The sequence below is a fragment of the Alligator sinensis genome, unplaced genomic scaffold (assembly GCF_000455745.1).
Source record: "Alligator sinensis unplaced genomic scaffold, ASM45574v1 scaffold24_1, whole genome shotgun sequence".
NCBI lineage: Eukaryota > Metazoa > Chordata > Crocodylia > Alligatoridae > Alligator > Alligator sinensis.
This window is the reverse complement of record NW_005842609.1, coordinates 228930-248520: the sequence shown is the minus strand read 5'-3', so window position 1 is coordinate 248520 and position 19591 is coordinate 228930. Positions and strand designations below refer to the sequence as shown.

General features: G+C 44.0%; 1 protein-coding gene across 1 annotated transcript in view; it reads left to right on the top strand.

The window, feature by feature from the left end:
- Positions 1-19591, top strand: part of LOC102375640 (unconventional myosin-Vb) — a 344293-nt gene that overhangs the window by 100398 nt on the left and 224304 nt on the right. Inside the window, exons 4-5 of the mRNA XM_006033144.2 lie at positions 5343-5514; positions 7503-7647. Coding sequence (XP_006033206.2) covers positions 5343-5514; positions 7503-7647 — 317 coding nt within the window. The remainder of the gene's footprint in view (positions 1-5342; positions 5515-7502; positions 7648-19591) is intronic.

Sequence of the window (19591 nt, the reverse complement as noted above, 5' to 3'; positions counted from 1 at the left end):
CAGGAATGAGACATGCCTGATTAACCTGTTGTGCAAACAATTCTCTTTTCAGCCCAGTATAAACAAAGAGGGCGTTGCACGACATCAGAGTGCCGGTGTCATGAGGAAAGCAACACTTCAAGTCAAGTCTGGATAGATTTATTTACAGGGTCATTAAACCGTAGAAAATAAGGACTGGAATGGACGTCAGGAGATCTAGTCCAACCCCCTTCTCAAAGCAGGACCATCCCCAACTATCTCATCCCAACCAGGGCCTTGTTTAGCAAGGTCTTAAAAACTTGTAAGGATGGAGATTGCACCACCTCTGTTCCAGCCCATTCCAGTGCTTTAGTACCCATCTTGTGAGTTCTTCCCAATATCCAACCTCAATTTTCTTTGCTGCAACTTGAGCCCGTTGCTCCTTGTTCTGTCATCTGCCACCACTGGGAACAGTCCAGCTCCATCCTTTTTTGAACCCTCTTCAGGGACTTGGAATCTGCAATTAAATCCCCCTCAGTCTCTTTTCCAGACTGAATAAGTCCAGTTCCCTTAGTCTCAACTCAGAAGTTAAGTGCCCCAGCCCCCTAACCATTTTCCTTGCCCTTGGAAGGACTCTCTCCAATTTGCATACATCCTTTCGTACGTGCAGCTGGATAAAAAATATTGTGCACCCAGGTGGAAGTAGTTCACCGACTGATCTGCCTGGGGCCAGCCCCACATACAGGACAACTGCCCCTCCCTGTCCCTTCAACCATGTGCTTTGCCCTTCTGTTGTGTGCCTAGGGACTTTCCTGTCAGCTAAATGCAAAGGGTGGAGCCAGGGGAGTGATGCATCTTATAAACTCCATCTTCTTCCTTATTTGTAGCTGAAGGAACCCCCTTTCAAATTCACTCAATAGTGACATTTATTCTGACAGTGACATGGGGGGCTTCCCCCTCTTTTTTCTCTGCCCCTCTTGTTCTCACCAAGACTCTTCTCTTCCCCCCCCCCCCCCCCCCCAGCCGCCACCCCCCCCCCCCCCCCCCCCCCCCCCCCCTGCAGCAGACAGCCAGCTTTGGAGCTGCTAGCCTGTCCAGCTCTTACATCCTCCTCCTCATGTTTGTTCCTCATAACTACTGGTGAAACTACATGGAGATCACTAATATGCATGTTCAGAATAAAAAGGTCTCTCTGGCTTGCCAGCCTACTCTTTCACCTGCAAACTCGGCCTCTAAACTGTACCACTCATCTCTGTTCTTCCTAGACATCTGGCATCCTCCTATTAGTATTTTACCCATGTGCTTTCAGCAGCACCACACCTGCAAGTCTTCCCCAGCCAACCTGCAGAGCTGCCTGCCTTTGCTTTGGACCAGTTGATGGAAAGAATGAAAACCAGCTTTCCCTTTTGCTTTGCTGCCAGCTGTGGATTATTTTTAACTATGTATTTAGTTACTGCTATTTTTGCTTCCGAGGCAGACAAACAAGAATTCCCCCAAGAACAAGTTCGATCATTTGGGATAATTGTCAAGTCTTAGTCAGGAATTTGTAACTTAGATGAAATGAGCTGCTGGTCTTGTTGCCCAGCCTGAACTGGCACTAATTGGCTGCTCTTGTGGCTTGCCCCAGGAGAGACATGAATGATTGGACAAGGATCTGTGCCTTCCCTTGGGGCGCTCTCTGGATTGAGGAACTGGGTGATTATGGGAGAAGCTTCCATTGCTGCATATAAGGTGCTTTGGTTTCCAGTGCTTATAGTAGAGAGACTTTTTGTTCAGTCTTCAACATGTAGTTGAAACTGGTGAGCTACGTTTCCCCCTGAAACCGAGAGCACTATTTGGATAGATAGTGCAGACAAGATTTAAAAAGAAAAAACCTCCAAAAAAACCCATTAAGATGCTGTGTGTGTGGACATGCTCATCATGTTTCATTCTCTCAAATGCTTTAGTGTGGTATTTTCCCTGGGATGTTGCTTGGGAATCCACTCATCTTCTCTTTGAGAAGACGGGTGAAATCCTAAATGCCCGTTTCATTCTCTGACCAGGTTTCGATGGCTGTTTCCTCCTGGTACAATGAATGAATGAAGATGAACAGCCGCTAAACTGAGATGTGGCATAATAACATTTCAGCTAAGATTGCGTAATTTTAGTGGCTAACATTTAGAGCTACCTGTCCCAAATCTAGTTTTGTTAGATCTGATTTGGGGCATGGATTTTTGCACCAGGGTTAGTTAGTTTTTTGTTTGAACTGAAATCTGTCCACTTGGCTATCTTGTTACTACTCCATTTCCTGCATATCTCTTCATTTATTGACTTCTGTCTGTCGATTTAAATGTTGCTTTAGAGCAGCAGCTACAGAGCCAAGTTTGCTTCATAAATTCAACAGTCACTGTTTATGTTCATCTCTCTTTTTTAATTGCTGGATAACATGTATGCGTTTCTCCCTTTTGATGTTTCTCTTGTGAAATTTATTGCATATCATGTAGGCCATTCATGTGAAGAACCAGCTGGCTAGAAGTGCCTCTTCATCTGAGCTTTGGCTAAGTATGGAATTACATGTGCAAGCATCAGAGGAAGGCATTGACTTTAAGGGTATCTCTGAGGAAACTTGAAAGTCTTTTGCTTCTGACAGCTAACATGTATCCCCATGTATCTGGTTCCCTTTTTTAGGGGAATTTTCATTGATGCTTGGTTCCAACCAGTCTGCTCCTGGCAATATTTTATGCTGTCAGTATTTTTCTAGAGCAGAGAGTTGTCAAGCATCCCATGGGAATCCTGACCTGTTCACAATCCTTATGCGGGACTAGAGATAATCACATGAAATTTGGCTGGAGCAGTAAACATAATTTTTTCTAAAATGAGATTTATAACTCGGCCTGAATGCTGTAGATGGGGCTGCTGATCCTCAGCCCAGTGAAATTGCAAAGCCTAGTGCAGTGGTTCTACCCCAGAGCCACAGCACCTTGGGATGCCATGAGACACTTTTAAGGGTGTGTACGTAGTATTAGCACTGTTAGATGAGCAAACACCTATACCTGATTGACAAAATAAAACCAGCAACTTCAAATAGGAATCCATAGTGCCAAAACCATTCTGACCTGTTGGGGGTCTTTTGTTTGGGCTAGGGACAGAAGTTGCACACAAACAGGCTTAAGTAATCAGAAACTGGTTTAAACCTGTAACAGAACAGAAGGTCAGTTCACATAAACAGAAGTTCAGTTCAAAATGGTTGGAACTGGTTTTGGATAAACCTGGTTAGACTTAACTGATTTGGGTCAAACTGGTTTATGAAGCTTCTGTCCCAGATCCCTTCCTAGTTCAAGTTAAATCCCAGCCAGCATCCCTGCATGCTTTCTAGCCCTGGGCTGGGCTGGGCTGTCTGCTGCAGCAGAGAAGTGTTTGGCAGGGGTGGGGGTGGGACAGGCAGGGACTCCCTCCCCTGCAAACCCTGGCTGGAATCTGGGCTCAGGGAGTGGGATTAAACTCCCCTTCCGTTGAGGAAGTGGACCCCACCTGGTGCAGTCCCAGGCTCATTTGGTGTGGGAGAGTGGAGGGGAGGGTGGAAGGATCGTCAGGTGCTGGGGGAACTAGGTGCTCTGGGGATTCCCAGCCAGGAAAGTCCACCATTTTTTCAACCCTTGTCTTGAAAGCTTATTTTGTTAATCTTGCCTTCCTGTTATGGAACCTGCAGGGGTTGGGGGTGGGACAAGGAGAGGGGTTGCCAGGTGCTGGCGGGAGCTGTGCAACAACTGCCTATGGTGCCTTGGGGACTGGGTGGCCTGAGGGTTCCCCAAGACCTCTGTTTTTTCCAGGTTCATTTGGTGTGGGGGTGGAGGGTAGCCCAGTGCTGGCAGGGTTGTGTGGCCCCCAGTTGTAGTGCCAGGGGCGGTTGTGTGCAGTGGTGCCCAGGGTCTGTAGCGGGGAAATGAAATGGACAAGGTGGATTTTCAGGCAGAGGTGGAAAAGCAGAGAGTTAGTTGGGTGGGAGCTGGGTGCACCCAGCCCCCCAGGTACTTCAAGCAGGCAGCCACACATACCCAGAACCTCACAACCCCCCACTCCCTGCCCCAGATGAGCCTGGGACCTTGCACACAGGGTCCTCGGGGAAGGGAAAATAACAAAATGCTTTGCAGAGCAGATGGAAAAGTGGAATTGTCGGGGGTAGGAATGGGAGCACATAATCTGCCTGGGACCACAAGCAGGAATTACTCAACACCCCAATTCCCCCAGCACCTGGCAAGCCCTTCAGTCACACCTGTGCTCCAGGTGCACCTGGGATCTGCAGCGCAGGGTCCCTGCAGGGCAGTGAAACAGACAAAATAGCATTCAGGGCAGGGGTTGAAAAGTAATGGATATTTATGTAATTAATTAAATATATAATTATTTATCTAATTAATGTAATTATTTATTTATTTTATTTTATTTTTTTGAGGTGGGGGCCGAGCACTCAGCCCCCTGGGAGCCATGAGCAGGGTGTCACGCAGCCCCCCCTTGCCCCGCTTTTCTGCTTGAAGTATCTGGCTACTCGCCCCCTGCCCAGGTTCCCGGATTAGAAAGTGTCGCACATGTAAAGATGTGATGCCCACAGGTTTCGGGGGACAGATGCTTAAAACAGATGTTAAGTGCACCTGGCAAATATTACACCAAGAACTTCCCAAGATATTGCCTGTTTCTAGGTGCCTGACTGCATCTGGAAATGCCCATGGGGGAGTGGGGAGTTGACCAAGGTATTTACAGATAAAGGAAGACAAGCCTCTTGACGTTTAATCAATGGGTTTCCTGCCCTGTTTGGAGAGAGTAAAAAACACTAGCATATGGCCAGCCATATGTTTTAATGTCATGTCCATGTTCTTCGTGGAATCCCGAGCGCTGCTGTGTGTTTTGCCGCTTCTCCTCATTTCCCTGTTTGAAGAATAGTGCATTTGAGGCCATTTGAATAAAATCTGTACATGTATATCACTTATAGTTGATTAAATAGCTGATTTAAATATGGTGTTTATGGTCATTTTTATAAAAGCTGGGCATCAGGCCCTTGGTCAGGAATGTAACCCCCTATTATAACGTTGTTTGAGATGATTAGGTCAAAAACCTAATGTGCTGAAATTTACCACCCATAAAGAAATTCATCCTATATATACAGTGTACCCTTTATTTACCCTAATTCAATGCTGGGAAATCCCTCTATTCTTTTGAGTAAGTAGTATATGAATATTTGATATGCTTCTAAAGCAGTTGTCACAAAAGGGCTTGGATTCCAGTTAGGGCATTTGTGATATTGCTGTACTGAAAAATATTTTTGAGCGGAATTATTCTTGGATATTGGGCGATGGAGTGGGGGAGGAAGGTATTGGATGGCTTGTATTTTAACTTTTTGACTGTTATTTTAGGTCTGTGAATATCCCATCGATCTCCAAGGCAGTCAATTGCCCTTCTTGCGGAATCCAGATATTTTGGTTGGAGAAAATGACCTGACAGCTCTAAGTTACCTCCATGAGCCTGCAGTGCTGCATAACCTAAAAGTCAGATTCTTGGAATCAAACCACATATATACCTACTGTGGTGAGTATTAGTGTAGTCCCATCAAGTTTCGGTGATATTTTTCACACTTTAGTTTCTTATATGTTAAAGGGGGTCTGGATTTAAGTTTACATGTTTCATGGGCTAGGGACAGACATTACATACAAACTGGTTTAAGTGATCAGAAACTGGTTTAAACCTGTAACAGAACAGATGTTCACTGTTGAAACAGGTTTCAAAATGGCTGAAACTGGTTTGAGATAAACCTGGTTGAGTGTAGTATCAGACTTCACTGATTTGGGTCATACTGGTTTATGCAATGTCTGTCCCAAACCCCTTGCTGGTTTAAGTTAAACCAGACTCTCCCAGCATGCTCTTTGGGCTGGGCAGGGCTCTCTGCTCCACAGCAGAGCTAGCCCCTCCCCTCTGCTTCCTTGCTGTAGCTCCAGCAGATACTGCAGGCATCTGCCTGGCTTCCCTCTGATTCCCTCTCCCCCTCCCCTCATCACTCCCTGCTAAGAAGGGATCCCCCATCCCCTCTGCCTTACACAGACACCTCTCAGCATTAGCTAGCAGACCACATGCTGGCTATGGTCTGTGCTGTGGGAGACAGGACAGGCTTAGGGCTCCTTGGAGCTAATCAACAGGTAGATGGTAATGTCTCTCCTTCCTTGGAACAAGTTGTTTAAGTAGAGCTTGAACTAATGAGAGATCCTTTTGTTTTGGTGATGGGGTGATAAATGCTGTATAGACCCCTGCTGGCTCCCTTGCTGACCAGTGAGGGTGCGGGGGGTGGTGGAAACCCCTACCAAATCGGAGCCTCCTGCCTAGGCCTGGCCATCTTTTCCACCTCTGCTCAGTATTGTGGAAGGGAAGGGAGGGCTGCTCTAGCACCCTCTGGCTTCAAGCCTGAGCTACTGCAGGCATGTGCCTGCATTTTTTTTCAGTCCAGAGGGTATGTCTGTGCAGTTACAAACTGATTCAGCCTAGGCATGTTAGACTAAGCTGCAAAGAATGAATCAATTCAGGCTTTCTGAATGTCTGTCCCTAGCCATGGTCATATGTGCTTACCATGTATTTGTTTGGTCAGACAATGCCTCTGAGGGTAGGTGGTGTTTTACTGATGGGGTAGTGGCAACAGAGACTTACTTAGGGTAAGTCAGTATGCTTGCAACTGTCCTTCTGTCTCTTCTTCTTACTAAAGACCCCACATTTTCCTTAGTAGGTTAGAATGCCTTAGTGTTCAATTTGAGCCTACAAAACCCAAAGGTATTTAGAGTCAAGACCTCAGATTCTATTCCTTTCTCAGATTGTCTTAATTATTGCCGCATACTTAGACCCTGATGTCTTAAAGTGATTTTGGAACTGTTCCTCTTACTCCATGAGGATTCCCTATGAGATGGTTCTTCTCTTGCTCCCCAGGGGTCAAATGACGGGTCATAGGCCATAATGTCATGTTTTTAAATGACTTCAATTCCAAAGCACAGTAGAATGTCTTTGTGAAGAACCTGGACTTGTATGGGAAGAGGGGAGATTTTTAATTCGGACCCTTTGCATTTCTTTACCATGATTTTTGCATTTTATTTCAATTGAGCTTAGATTTTTACAACTATATCTAGCACTTAAAAGCCACAATAAAGTCCCCTATCATTTTCGTCCCATGGAATTAAAATTATATTGGTATGGTTATTTTTTTTTTGAAACTCCGATATATTCTTTCTATATATTACTTGTTTTTATTTATTTTTTGGGAGGAGGACAAATTTCCTACCAGCCCAACTTCACATGATACATTTTTATATCCATTTGGCCAATTATACATCCCTTTGATAGGTGAACATGAGCTTCTTACCTTTTTAGCAGTACAGAACTATTTTGTTCAAGATCCAAAGAAGTGTTGATGTTCATGCCAGAGAAGTGCCCAATTATTTTTTTTTTTTTTTTTTTTTATGGAGCTTTAAAAAAAATGGAAATGTATAAACTGCTGACTTTGCACTCATTCTACTTTCTGAATATGTGTCCCTTTGAAGGGATTGTGCTTGTTGCCATCAATCCATATGAACAGTTGCCAATCTATGAGCAAGATGTCATCTATGCGTACAGCGGCCAAAACATGGGAGACATGGATCCTCACATCTTTGCGGTGGCAGAAGAAGCCTACAAGCAGATGGCCAGGTGAGTGCCATCTTGGTTCATAGGATCAGACTCAGAACTGTGGTGACTCATGATGGGGTCTGCCAAAAATGTATAAATTCATGAAGATCATGACCAAGTTTCTCTTCAGAGAGAAGGAAAAGCTAAGCAAGGTCTAAATCTTTATCAGGCTCTTATGGGATGTGAAGCCTACAAAAATTATCATGTGACTTCTGTACTATTAAAAGGGTGTAGGACCACTTTTTCCTAACCCCATTTATACCCCTATACTACTTTACTTGTTTTGTGTGGCCTTCACCTTTTCTATCTCATTATGCAATGTGCTGTAAAAGCCTGAATACTTTCTTGTGTTCCTGGCATTTCCATAAATTAGTATTTCCAGTATATTTTAGTCTTTTGGTAACCTAATTGGCTGCTATGTAGTGCTGTACGTTGCATCACCACTCCATGCTTGGTAGACAGTTGGCTGGTGATGACCTGGTAGGGCAGCCTGGTAATTCATGAGGCACTCAAGTATGCACAGAGCTTACACAGCTGTGGTTCAAATGGGGATTGTTCTCTGTTTGCTGCTGCTTGAGCCCACCTAAGTAGGGCACAAGTGTTACCTTGAATGACTTGGAAGCAAATCAGACTTGTACTGAAAATGCTGGAGTAAATACATTTTTTTTTTTTTTATTTGTATTTTTTGATTTTTATATTTGATTTTGGGCCAGTTTGACCCAAAATTTGATTTTTCTGGAATGTACTGCCTAGCCCTTCTTGAGAAGCAAAGGTTTTGTTGGACTTTCATAGAGTTATGAAAACTTCCTGTTCCTTATAATACAGCTCTGGCATCACTGCAACAAAGCAGTGAGCCACAGATCCTGGGAGTGGGTGCAAGTCCAGTAGCTTAAATGGATCTTCATCTACCTGCTCCAGCTCTGAAGTTGAGAAACTGGGTGCAGCTACATGTGTGCTTTTACTGTGGAGTTGACTAATTAGTCTACACATGAGGATGCAATAAATTAATTGGCTCCGCCGTAGGCTAGTAGCGTCTGGGACGGTACCATCTTGCGGCAGAGTACTTTACTGCACTGAAATGAAACATGTGTAGACGGTGACCGGGGGTGTAAATAGTGCCTGGTCAGCACAGCCAGCCGGGGCTTGCTCCACCCCAGCTTGTATTGCTGCTGGCCCAGGCACGCATGTAGAAACTGTGCTCGGGAGCAGTTGACTCTGGTACGAACTGCTCTGGAGCTTATTGCATACCTTTAATTCACATGTAGATGTACTCACTGAGTGGTACATAGCTTGGGATTACATACCTAAGCCATTAGTTTCTCTGTCTGAGGAATGGACACATGCAAGTTTGTGTCATAATCTTGGGCCCCTAGTGGAGCATCAATGTAAAATACTGTGGTAAAGTCGGACTTAAATCCAAGGAAAGTGAATTTTAAAGCGACAGCCTAATATAGTTAGGCACTTCATGTCTTTGGGTGCTGTTGAGACTGCTGTAAGAAGTGGGTAGTTCTCAGCATGCTGCAGGATCATGTCCAGTGATCTTTGTTCTCTGGTATTGCTGTAATATTTAGATGGCTTTCCCCATAGCAGTTCCTAGTAGAGTCAAAACATTGTGTTTGGTGTTCTTGGGTTTCATAAACTTCCATTAGTTTTATTCCTTCATAGAGAAAATGCATGTTTCACTGAAATAAGGTTCTTGCTATGTATAACAATTCTATTGAGCACCTCTGTTATCTCTGATTTGGAAAAGAAGGGTCTCTTGGAAGCCGCTTCTTGGAGGGATTATTTTGTAAAATATCCTAACAGGTTTTTCTCTACAGTAGAATTGTTTTGACCTGTACTTACTGACCCGTGGTCAAAACCTGACATGAATGCCTGACACCCCTCAACATCTTTGATCATGATGGTAGGTGTTGACATCATCTGTGAAGTACCATACAGTGCTGCACAAAGATGCTTGAGCTCATTTCAGAACAGGATGTAGGACAGGAGGCACCCTGGTTGAGAATCACTGGCATAGACTCTTGAATACTTCAGTGCAGTGGAAGAGTTAAATCCCTGAAGGTACCTGAGAGACTCCTTTCTTCTGTGGGGAAACTACCTTCGTCATATTTAAGCTTCTGTGCTCGTTCTTGCTAATTAAGTTTAATTTTAGGGATATTTTTCTACTATTCTTTGAGTCCCTGGGCTCTTGGGCACTGGGGGGGCAGGGAGATAACTTTGGAAGCTCGTAGGGCAGGGGTGGGCAAAATGCAGCCCACTGCCCAGATGTGGCCTGCAGGGTCCATAAAAAAATGTAGAAAATTAATATTTATCTGCCCTGGGCTGCCTGTCATGCAGCCCTCAATGGCTTGCCAAAACTCAGTAAGCGGCCCTCCGCCTGAAATAATAATTGCCCGCCCTTGTCATAGGGTTTATAAACTTTGGGAATGCAACAAATGGGATGGTTTCTAGAGGGAATGAAGTGGAGTACCTCCTTGGAGATGGTGATCCCCTTGGTATGTTCTTTCAGCCTGTAGAAAGAGCAGCCTCTCCTTGCAGCACTGAGAGAGTCCTAACTTAGCAAAGCACTTAGTCCTGGTCAAGTGAAAGCAAACACTTCCATATGCTTCCTGTTCAGATAAATATTTGCTCGGCAAGAGCATAAGCCATGTGAGCGTGTGTGTAACATTGCAGACTTATTGTGTGCAGGGGGCACAACAATGAGCATGCTCTGTCTATAGATGCTGTGACTCACTCGCTACAAGGAAAGATCTTATAAATTTATATTTTGCTTTTCAAAAACAAGGTGCTTATTATATCCTGGGTTATGTTGTATGTCAGAAAATATGGTAACCTATAAAGCCAGCAGTTTGGATATTAACAACCTTTTAATTGTTGTTAAGCAGGACATTGGCTGCCATGGTCCTTCTGCTTGATCTGTGACAGGTTAGGGTATTATGTCCTGTGACTGTCAGGGTTGACAGTAGTTTTACTAAGAGGTTAGATTATGGATTTGCATAGGAGGGTTTGCATTATCCTGCTTCAGACAGGGGTTGGACTAGGTGACCTCTGGATTCCTTCCAGCCCTACTTTTATGATTCTGTGATCAAGGAATGTTTTGACAAGCTAAAAGGAACTCTTAATAGTGACAGTGCTGATTTTCAGATCTTCCCGATTTGCCATAACACTTCTTAATGCTCTGAAAAGGTGTTTTTGCATTGAGATTGCTTCCTAAATTAAAGCAAACTAATTTTTAAGAGTCTGTGTTTCCATTCATAGAACAAATTGAGGCTGAGCCACATACCGAGCCAGGTGTAACAATAGACTAGTGACAGCTTCAGTGAAGGTCCTGCCAACATGATGAACACATATTTATACAGCTATTAAGCCTCCATGTATCTATATAAATGAAGACAGGCCCTTGCTTTTATACACGGAGTACTGGCAAATGTGGCCCTCTAGGGTATATCTATCCAGTACAATGAAGATGTGATTGTAGTCATTGTTATCAGCGATGCCGCACAGTTGAAGATGATCGCTCCCATGAGTTAAATAAAGGGTTGTAAATGAGTCCATTGGCTAAGAAGGCCTATCCTAGAGCCACTGGCTCTGGCAAATGTCACAGTTTGTGGTTTGTTTTGAGGGTGTTCTTGGAGGCCAGAGGAAACACTTCATGTGTCCTCTGTCATTGGCTGAGTTGGGAGTATAGCAGTTACTTTGGTATATGAACATCAGATGTGTGCACGCAATGCCCTGTCCACTACAACTGATGAATAATCAATTCTTCCATACTGGTGGTATTAGCTCTTGGCACTAGATTTGACCTAGGTACCTTGTTCTGGGCAGACTCAAACTTTCAGACCAGCCATGACCTCCCCATTCAATAATAGGTGAATTTTATTGATACACTGTGATGGCAGATGAGGATAATACAAACAATTCTATATCTACAAGTCCTAGAGCTGCACAAAGCCAAGGTACATCTGGCCAGTATGGGAGCTTCACTCTGATGTTCTCTTGAATGTCAGATGACAGCAGGCTGGAGGTTGGAAGCTGAGGCCCACCCTGCCCCAGTGAGGAAGGCGAGATGGGCTGGTGGTATGCCCTTTGTCTGTGGTGGCTGTGGGTTCCCCTCTCATCAACACTTTGCTGCTCTGAAATCCCTCCTTTTTTATCTTTTTCCTTCTGTGATGACTTCATCTCTGGGCATCGATGATATTCCTTTGTTTCTCAAACTTATCACATGGATACGTCCTGGTTTGAGCTTTCTTGGTCTTCTCCTAATTTGGTCTGTTCCCCAAAACCAGAAATCCCAAGGGCTCTGCAACTAGGCACAGTGACCTGGTGCCACCTTATCTTATGTTACGGAACAGTGTGGTACATGTCTTTTTTAATTTCCAAGCCTGTGTGCCTGCCTGCTGCTTGCCTGACAGACATGATGGACCTTTAGGAGACTTTCAGAAACAGGCTTTTAGAAATCAATTAACTCTTGCCATTGCCCTGAACCATTGTTCTAATGCGTATCTACTTTACCTACAAGCCAATTCCCAAAAGCAGACCTCTAAATACCACTTTCTAACCATCAGTGTTGGTGAGGAGACTGGCATTTGTGACGATCCTCTCACTTTATGCTAAGGCTTTTCAGGTGGTCCCTGTTGGTCACCCAGGCTTCGCAGCCATAGAGAAAAATTGGGATTAACAGTCTTATATAGTAGGAGCTTTGTTCAGGTCCCGATGTCGTGATCATTCAACACATGATATTGTCTTCCAGAGGCAGAGCTGGCACATCGGATCCTATACGGGATAACCTCTTTGATGTTGGCCTTCTTTGAGAGATGGTTGCTTAGGTATGCAAAGTGTTCAACGTTCTTCAGCTCCTGTCCATCAATGAGGATCTTTGCTGGGGGTGGGGGGGTGTTGATTGGCCAGAGCAGGCTGATAAAGCACCTTTGTTTTTCCAATGTTAAGGGTCAGTCCCAGGTACTGGTATGCTTAGGAGAAGCAGTTAAGGGCCATTTGTAGGTCCTCCTCAGTATGTGCAACAGCACAATCATTGGTGTACTGAAGTTCTACAGTTGAGACCCAAATAACTTTGGTTTTGTCATGGAGGCGGGAGAAATTGAAAAGGTTTCCATCCATCCTGTACTTAGTGCCAATGCCATGTGGCAGATGGTCAAGGATAAGCATCTTGATGACTGCAAGAAAGATCAAAAACAAAACTGGTGCAATCATGCATTGCTGTTTGACACCAGTTCAAATGGCAAAGGGCTTTGTAGCGGAGCCATTGCATAGGATGAAGATGGTCATCTGGTCATCATGAAGGAGTCTTAGGATGGTGATAAATTTCCCTGGGCAGCCAAAGTTAACTGTGAGGCTCTATGAAATATCTTAGCAAAGAGTCAGAGGCTTTGGTCAAATCAGTAGAAGGCCTGGTGGTGTTCTCAGCATCGTTCCTGGATCTGCTGGCCTGCAAAAATCCATGTCCATGGTGCCTCTCAGTGGTCTGAAGCTGCATTGAGACTTGGGAAGGATTTCTTTGGCAAGAGGGAAGCAGAATTCTTCCCAGTGATGGAGAGGACGGGGGCGATATCTTGATAGTTTCCACAGAGACACTTGTCACCATTTTGAGAGAGGGAGATAATATTGGCTTTCCTTAGTTCAGTGGGAATTTTCTCAGTGGTCCAGATTTTAAGAAACAGTGTGTAGTACTTGTTGTCATGGTTTCCTCACCAATGTTGAAGACCTCTGCTGGTATGCCATCCGGCCAGATGCCTTGTTCTTTATCTGTCTTATCTGATGGACTTCTTCAAAGGCTGGTGGACTAGAAAGTGCTTCCCTTACTGGATGCTGTAGGATGGGTTCGATGGCTTCATCAGTCACCTTCAATAATTGGTTTAGGAGCTTTTGGTAGAGCTCCTTCCAGTGGTTCTTGATGGACTCGCCTTTGAGGAGTGTACTGCCATCTTCAGAGCTAAGCAGGGTGAGCCCGCAAGAGCTTGGTCCGTACACAGCCTTTGATTGTGGTAACAAAGCTCCGCGTGTCATGATTGTTAACAAATTGCTGGGATTCTCTCACCTTCTCATCATTTTGTTTTTGATTTCTCAAATCTTCCTCTGGGCTTCAGCTTTAAGATGTCGAAAAGTTCCCTGCTTCTGACTGGACATAGGATGGTTTTGCCAGTCACAGAAACTTTTTTTTCTCTTCCAATCCAAGGGTTTTGGTCTCAGCCTTGTTTTCTTCAAACCAGTCCTGTTGGTGTCAGGTGATTTTTAAAGCCAGTTGATTCTGTGCAAGCTTCATGAATGGTCTCTCAGAGCTCACCAATTTCCATCAACACAAGTATTATTTTCAATCCTAAGATTGGTGAGTTTCTTACCGAGATATGTTTGGATGGCTTCACGATGTCTCGGGTTTGAAGGCCCCTAGATGTACAGTCTTCAGACTGAGTTTTGATTTGGGTTGCTTTCGATGTTTCAACTCTGAACATGACTGATTTCACTAAAGAATGATCAATCCAGCAGTCATTGGCTTCTCTCATGACACGCGTGTATGGATATCTTTTGGGTCACGCTGTTATGATAATGTAGTCGAGGAGGTGCCATTGTTTTAAGTTGGGTATTGCTATGTTGCTTTGTACCTGTCACATTGTCTGAAGATAGTGTTAGTAATGACAGGGTCATGCTCTGTACATTTACTGAATACAAGAATGCCACTGGAATTGGCCTTGCCCATTCCTTCCTTCCCAATGGTGCTCCTCCACATGTTAGTCCCAGCCAACTCTCACATTGAAGTCTCCAAGGAGGATCATTTTGTCCTCTTCCGAGATGGTAGTCAGGATTTCATCAAGGTCAGCATTAAACTGTTCTTTCTGTTCTTCCTCAGCATCCAGGTCTTTGGGTGTCTGCACTGATGACAGAAGCAAATGAATTGTGGGTCAGTTGGAGGCAGTGTGTCATGAGGTGCTCGTTAATGCCAGCAGGGAATTCAGTCATTCAGCTGACAATCTGGTTCTTAATAGCAAAATCAGTTCTGTGTCTTCGCCTGTTACTTGCAGGTTACCCTTTCCAGAAGTACGTATAGCCACCCCTCTCCTCCCTCAGTTGGCCTTCGTCTGCATGTCTGGTTGTGCCGAGAGCAGCAATATCAATGTTGTATCACTGGAGTTCTCGGGTGACAACAGCTGTTCTCCATTCAGGTCTGTCACTCTTTGGGTCGTCTAGTAAGGTTTGTACGTTCCAGGATGCAAAAGACTTTTTTGTTTTGACCGCAATTAGTGATCCCCCTGGAAGCCAGGTAAGGTGAAGTGGGACAGCCTCTGTTTTTGGGGCACCTTTTCTAGCCTTCTCCCTGAGTGGAGTGAGCAGAAGAGATCCTAAAAAGGAGTGCTCAGTTGTGATCACGGATGCTGAATCTCCCTTCTGTCCCATATCAAGGGTGAAGTGAACATCATGCGACCGCTGTCTGCGTGTGGATCTATAACTAGGGACTCCTATCACTTTTTTTTTGTCTGTCCCCGTTGCTATTCATCCATCGCCATAGGACTTTTGTAGAAGTTACGGATATTGGTATTGGTTATTGCACCAGTGTGAGAAGCCTGTGTGACTTGTTCTATGTGAGGAGGCTGTTCATCGACAACTGTATGGCTCTTGGCAGAAGAGAAACCTGTATCTGTTGTTAAGGGGATCCAGGACAACTGGGGTTACTCCTCCTCCATTGCAGCTTTCATTTGCCTTTGCAGCAATTGAGAAGCATGCCTTCTGCATCTGCCTGCTCCACCATTGAGGTCTGTGTGTTGTGTTGGACTGCTTTTGGTCTGGTATCTCGCTTTTGACCTTACCACCATGGGAGACCTACCAGAAGTACAAGATTCCTGATGGTGTTGCTCTGAGGGTCATTGGTACACACAAGCCTCTCAACCTTGTCAAGATGGCAGTCAACGGAGAAGTGTAATTGTAGTACGAGTAGTCACAACTATGAAGAAATGTTGACAAGAATTTGTCACAATTGGAGAATGTACCCGTGGTGTAGACAGCTTGACAACAGCCTGGTTTGAAGCCCAGTTCCTGGCATCTTCAGTGTTATAGTTATTATCTGTGCCTGCTGGCTTTTTAAAGCATGGATGGCTGTGCCATCAGACCCAAAGATCAGTCTGCCTGACCCTCAGGCTAGCATAGTCAAGGTAGGCCAGCGTCTCTAGCTAGTGTTGTGCAGGGAAGCAATATAGCTAGTACCTGTCTGGCTGCTATTTTGGTCCCTCAGCCTGAATCCCCAAGTTCCTGTTCGTTTACAGCTGTGTCGAGTGGGGGCAAACTTCTAGCGTACAAGTCCAGAACAGGGTTCCAACTTACCTCTTTGGAGCTGTAGCAAGATACCCCAATTGCGCTGCCAGCACAGGCAACCATATCCCAGCTAAATCCTACCGTTGCCTGCAGCACAGGCATTCCCTTGCAGTGGCAAGCTGAGTCTGATGCATCTTTCTAGAGCCCTGTGCTTAAACATAATTCTCCCCGAAAGCACATTAACATATTTTTTTGTCCACACCCCCCAGCTGTGTGTTTACCTGAATGAGCATTTAAAGTGTGAAGTTTGTGCACACTGTGTGTAGTCTAGCCTCCAGCAGACTTGTTTTATTGTTTGATCTGTTGCCTACATGTCATTGCTCTGCTGTTAAGACTTTTTTTTTTGTGCGTGTTGAGTTTGGAGGCTTGATTTTGTTTGGATTCGCATTTTTCTTAAAGGAGAGATTCTGCACAGCAAAAGCTACTTTTAAAACATGGTCCTGTGGGTTTTTTGCATGTTTGTGTTTTGATTGCTTCAAAATAAATCTGCCCCGGAAAAAGAAAACACAGGAGTTGGAATAACTAGAAGTCTGCCAATACAATGTGGAGTCTTCTGTTCTTTTTTTTTTTTTTTTTTAATCTAGTTCCTACCCACAGTAAAGTGTTTCCAGTCAGAATGTGGTTAACAATGCCTGTGCTTCAGCAAGACTTGAATCCAGCTCAGCCTCCCCATAGCTGCGTTGGTTCTGCAGGGAAAAATGGAGTGCAAAAACTACTGAATCTAGTGGTGCAAAGAGGGGATGCCTAGCACCTTGGAAAAATCAGGCTCTTATTATATTATATCAGGTGGGCAAGTGGCAGCTGAGGCCAGTCCTTTCTGAAAATCTGGTCTTTATGGTGTTTGTGTCGGTGGAAATTCAAATTTCAAGAGCTTAAGTCTGAATACTGGCCTCCAGTGACTAACTGTGTGCGCCAGGTTTGATAGGTAGCAAGAAGCCAAGAGATCTGACTGTAACTACTTGACAGTCTTCCCCCTTTACACATGATAGGTAGATATATTATCTGTCCCTCCAGTTGTGTCCCTATAATTGTCATCTGTGATGTATGGTATTTTTTCTTTGCAAAAGGGACATCAAAATAACCCTTATAAACCCCACCCCCCAAGAAACCCAAAATATTAAAAATGTACCCTCTATTTGGAAGTGCCTTTGCATTCTTTACCTAGCCTGATATTACAGTAATTGCAGACTTGGAAACAAAAGCAAAGAACTTAAAATGATGCTGTCCTATAATTTTAAGGTTGATTATAGGAATCTGACTCACTGTTTGATTGAAGCATGCCCTGCAATTAACTGCATTGTCTGTCTTTAAAATGTAACAAATTGCATTTTAATCTGAAAATTTTGGGGTGAAATTGGCTGTCTCAAACTTTGATTTTTGTGAAGCTTTTATTTCTTTCTCTTCTGTAGCAAGACACGAGGAGGTTAGAGTTAAAAGGTTCCTGTGATTTAATTGCAAGTTTGCAGGAAGTTGACTCTAATCTGTTGGGGCCTGGTGGCCAAGCTGAACTGCTCATGCAGACAGCCTGTGCCTATAGAAAAACCCTATTGAAGTCCACTGGGACTTGTGAGCCGTAGGGGTCCCTGCTGGCAGAAGAGATTCTAGGATTTGGTCCTTAATGTATATTTAAAATAAACTGCTGGTTAAGCAGCATGGATATATTTGACCAATTAAGTATTTAATATCCAGGAAGTAGGAATTACACCTAGAACACTATCCAGCGTCAAATGACCAAACCTGCACAACATCTGATAAATCTTCCTTGCCCACACCTGAAAGTGTTCCCTGGATGTACGCAAAAAATCAGTTTCTATGGGAACTCTTTTTTTAAAGTGAAAGAAATGCTCATCTTTTCCTGATCATCTATAGTTTAGTTTAATAAACTAACAGGTGAATACCAGCCATTTTGCCTTCACTTGGATGTTAAAAATCTTATTTCTGGCTTTCTCATTGGAGAATAAAAGAAACAATAATGGGTGAGAGACTAAGTTGTAACCAGGTATGTGTCCCTTTTGAGGGCAAAGGTGTTAGTAGTTGGGGTCAGTGGTATGAAACAATACTCTTGCAGGTTTTCCTTATGCTGCAATTTTTTTAAATGTAATCTTACAACTTAATTGGGGTGCATTTTTCATCTTGGGAGAAATAAAAATGTGCTGTTTTCTGGTTCTGGTTTTTCAGGGAGACCGTGGCAAGTAGTTAAGGGAGTTTACTCTTAATTTCTCTAATATGACTTTTCTTTTGATGAGAGAGCTTACTGGGAAACAGGCATTGGTTTTGCACTAAGATCGTTAAGTGCCACTTGCAGCCCTTTAGTGTCCGTGTCTAAACCGAACAAATTTATAAATACAACTGGTGCCATTGATTTGCTTCTGCAACCTTCTGACAGCTGCTGTTTCAGTCAAGTGGACTTGATGTAAGCCATCCATTTTGAGAAGTGGCAAGTGATCTGGAGAAGCTTGCTGGTTGACGCCAAGATGCTTTTGTTTAGTAAAGCCCACCATCAGCTGTGTGGAATTGTGGATGGATTTAAATGCAATCAAATGACTTTCTAGCAGGATGGCAGAAGATGAAATTCAACCCAGAACACCAGCTGGCAGTGCTCTTGCCCACGTGCTTTCTCTTCTGCTCATGGACCCTTCAGTATTTGCCCTTAGACTCTAGAACTTGAGCATGTTCTTTGTGGATAGTTTTGAGAGAGAAGCTTTCTGGGTCTACAGCAGTTTTATGGGGCAAATAGACATGCGTGACTATTTAGGGGAGAATATAATACAGAAAATGTGCTGGCATATCAAATACCTGTATGAAATGGGCAAGGAGAACAGGGTCCAATATTGTCCTTTGGCTACCTCACCTTTTCTAAAGGTTCTAGTTGAGATGGGGACGTTTCTGTGAAAGCTACTTAAAGTAGCGCAATGAATGGAAGGGTTTATTGCAAAAGCTGAGATGGTATATCTTATAAAAGAAGTAATCAGATGTTACCTTTTGGTAGTAATTTATCATATACTGGCACTGGTAAAGTTTCTGCATCTTAGCAGAATTAATGGATGTATAAGAAATATTGTCCTACCTTCTGCATAGCCTCTTGTACAACTAGATGTAATACTGGCAATGGACACCAGCACCTGGAGGTGCCATCCACAGTTAAGGGGAAAAGCTCCATTTGCATCTTGCTTACCATCTAGCATGTTCTTGAATGAGCAGGGTGGCCTTCCTCTGTTCCCTGGAAGGTGTCTTGGTGAGCTGTTTGCTTTAGTTAAAGGGAGCTGTGAAGCTGAGGGCCTTTGGTTTGAGAGCACACTTCCTTGATGAATTTGGAATTCAGTTCTAGGCACTGTCTACATACAGTGGGCTGTTAAGAGGCAGATGCATAAAAAGAGAAAGGTGCCTTCTTATACATTTTTGTCCTGAGCCCAGGTTACTCAAGAGTCCCAAAGTGCTAGTATGTTTGGGGCATCTTCTGTCACTCATCTCTGTGGGAATGCCACCCCAAATGGCTGCATAGGAAAGCACAGCAAAGTTCATGTGCAAAACAAATTAATGGAGAAGGTCAGCAGATTTGAATCCTTCCCCCATGATGGAATCTCAGAAATGTAATGGTCCCTCAGTACAATGGTGAAAGGTTCCTTGGCAATACTTGCAGATG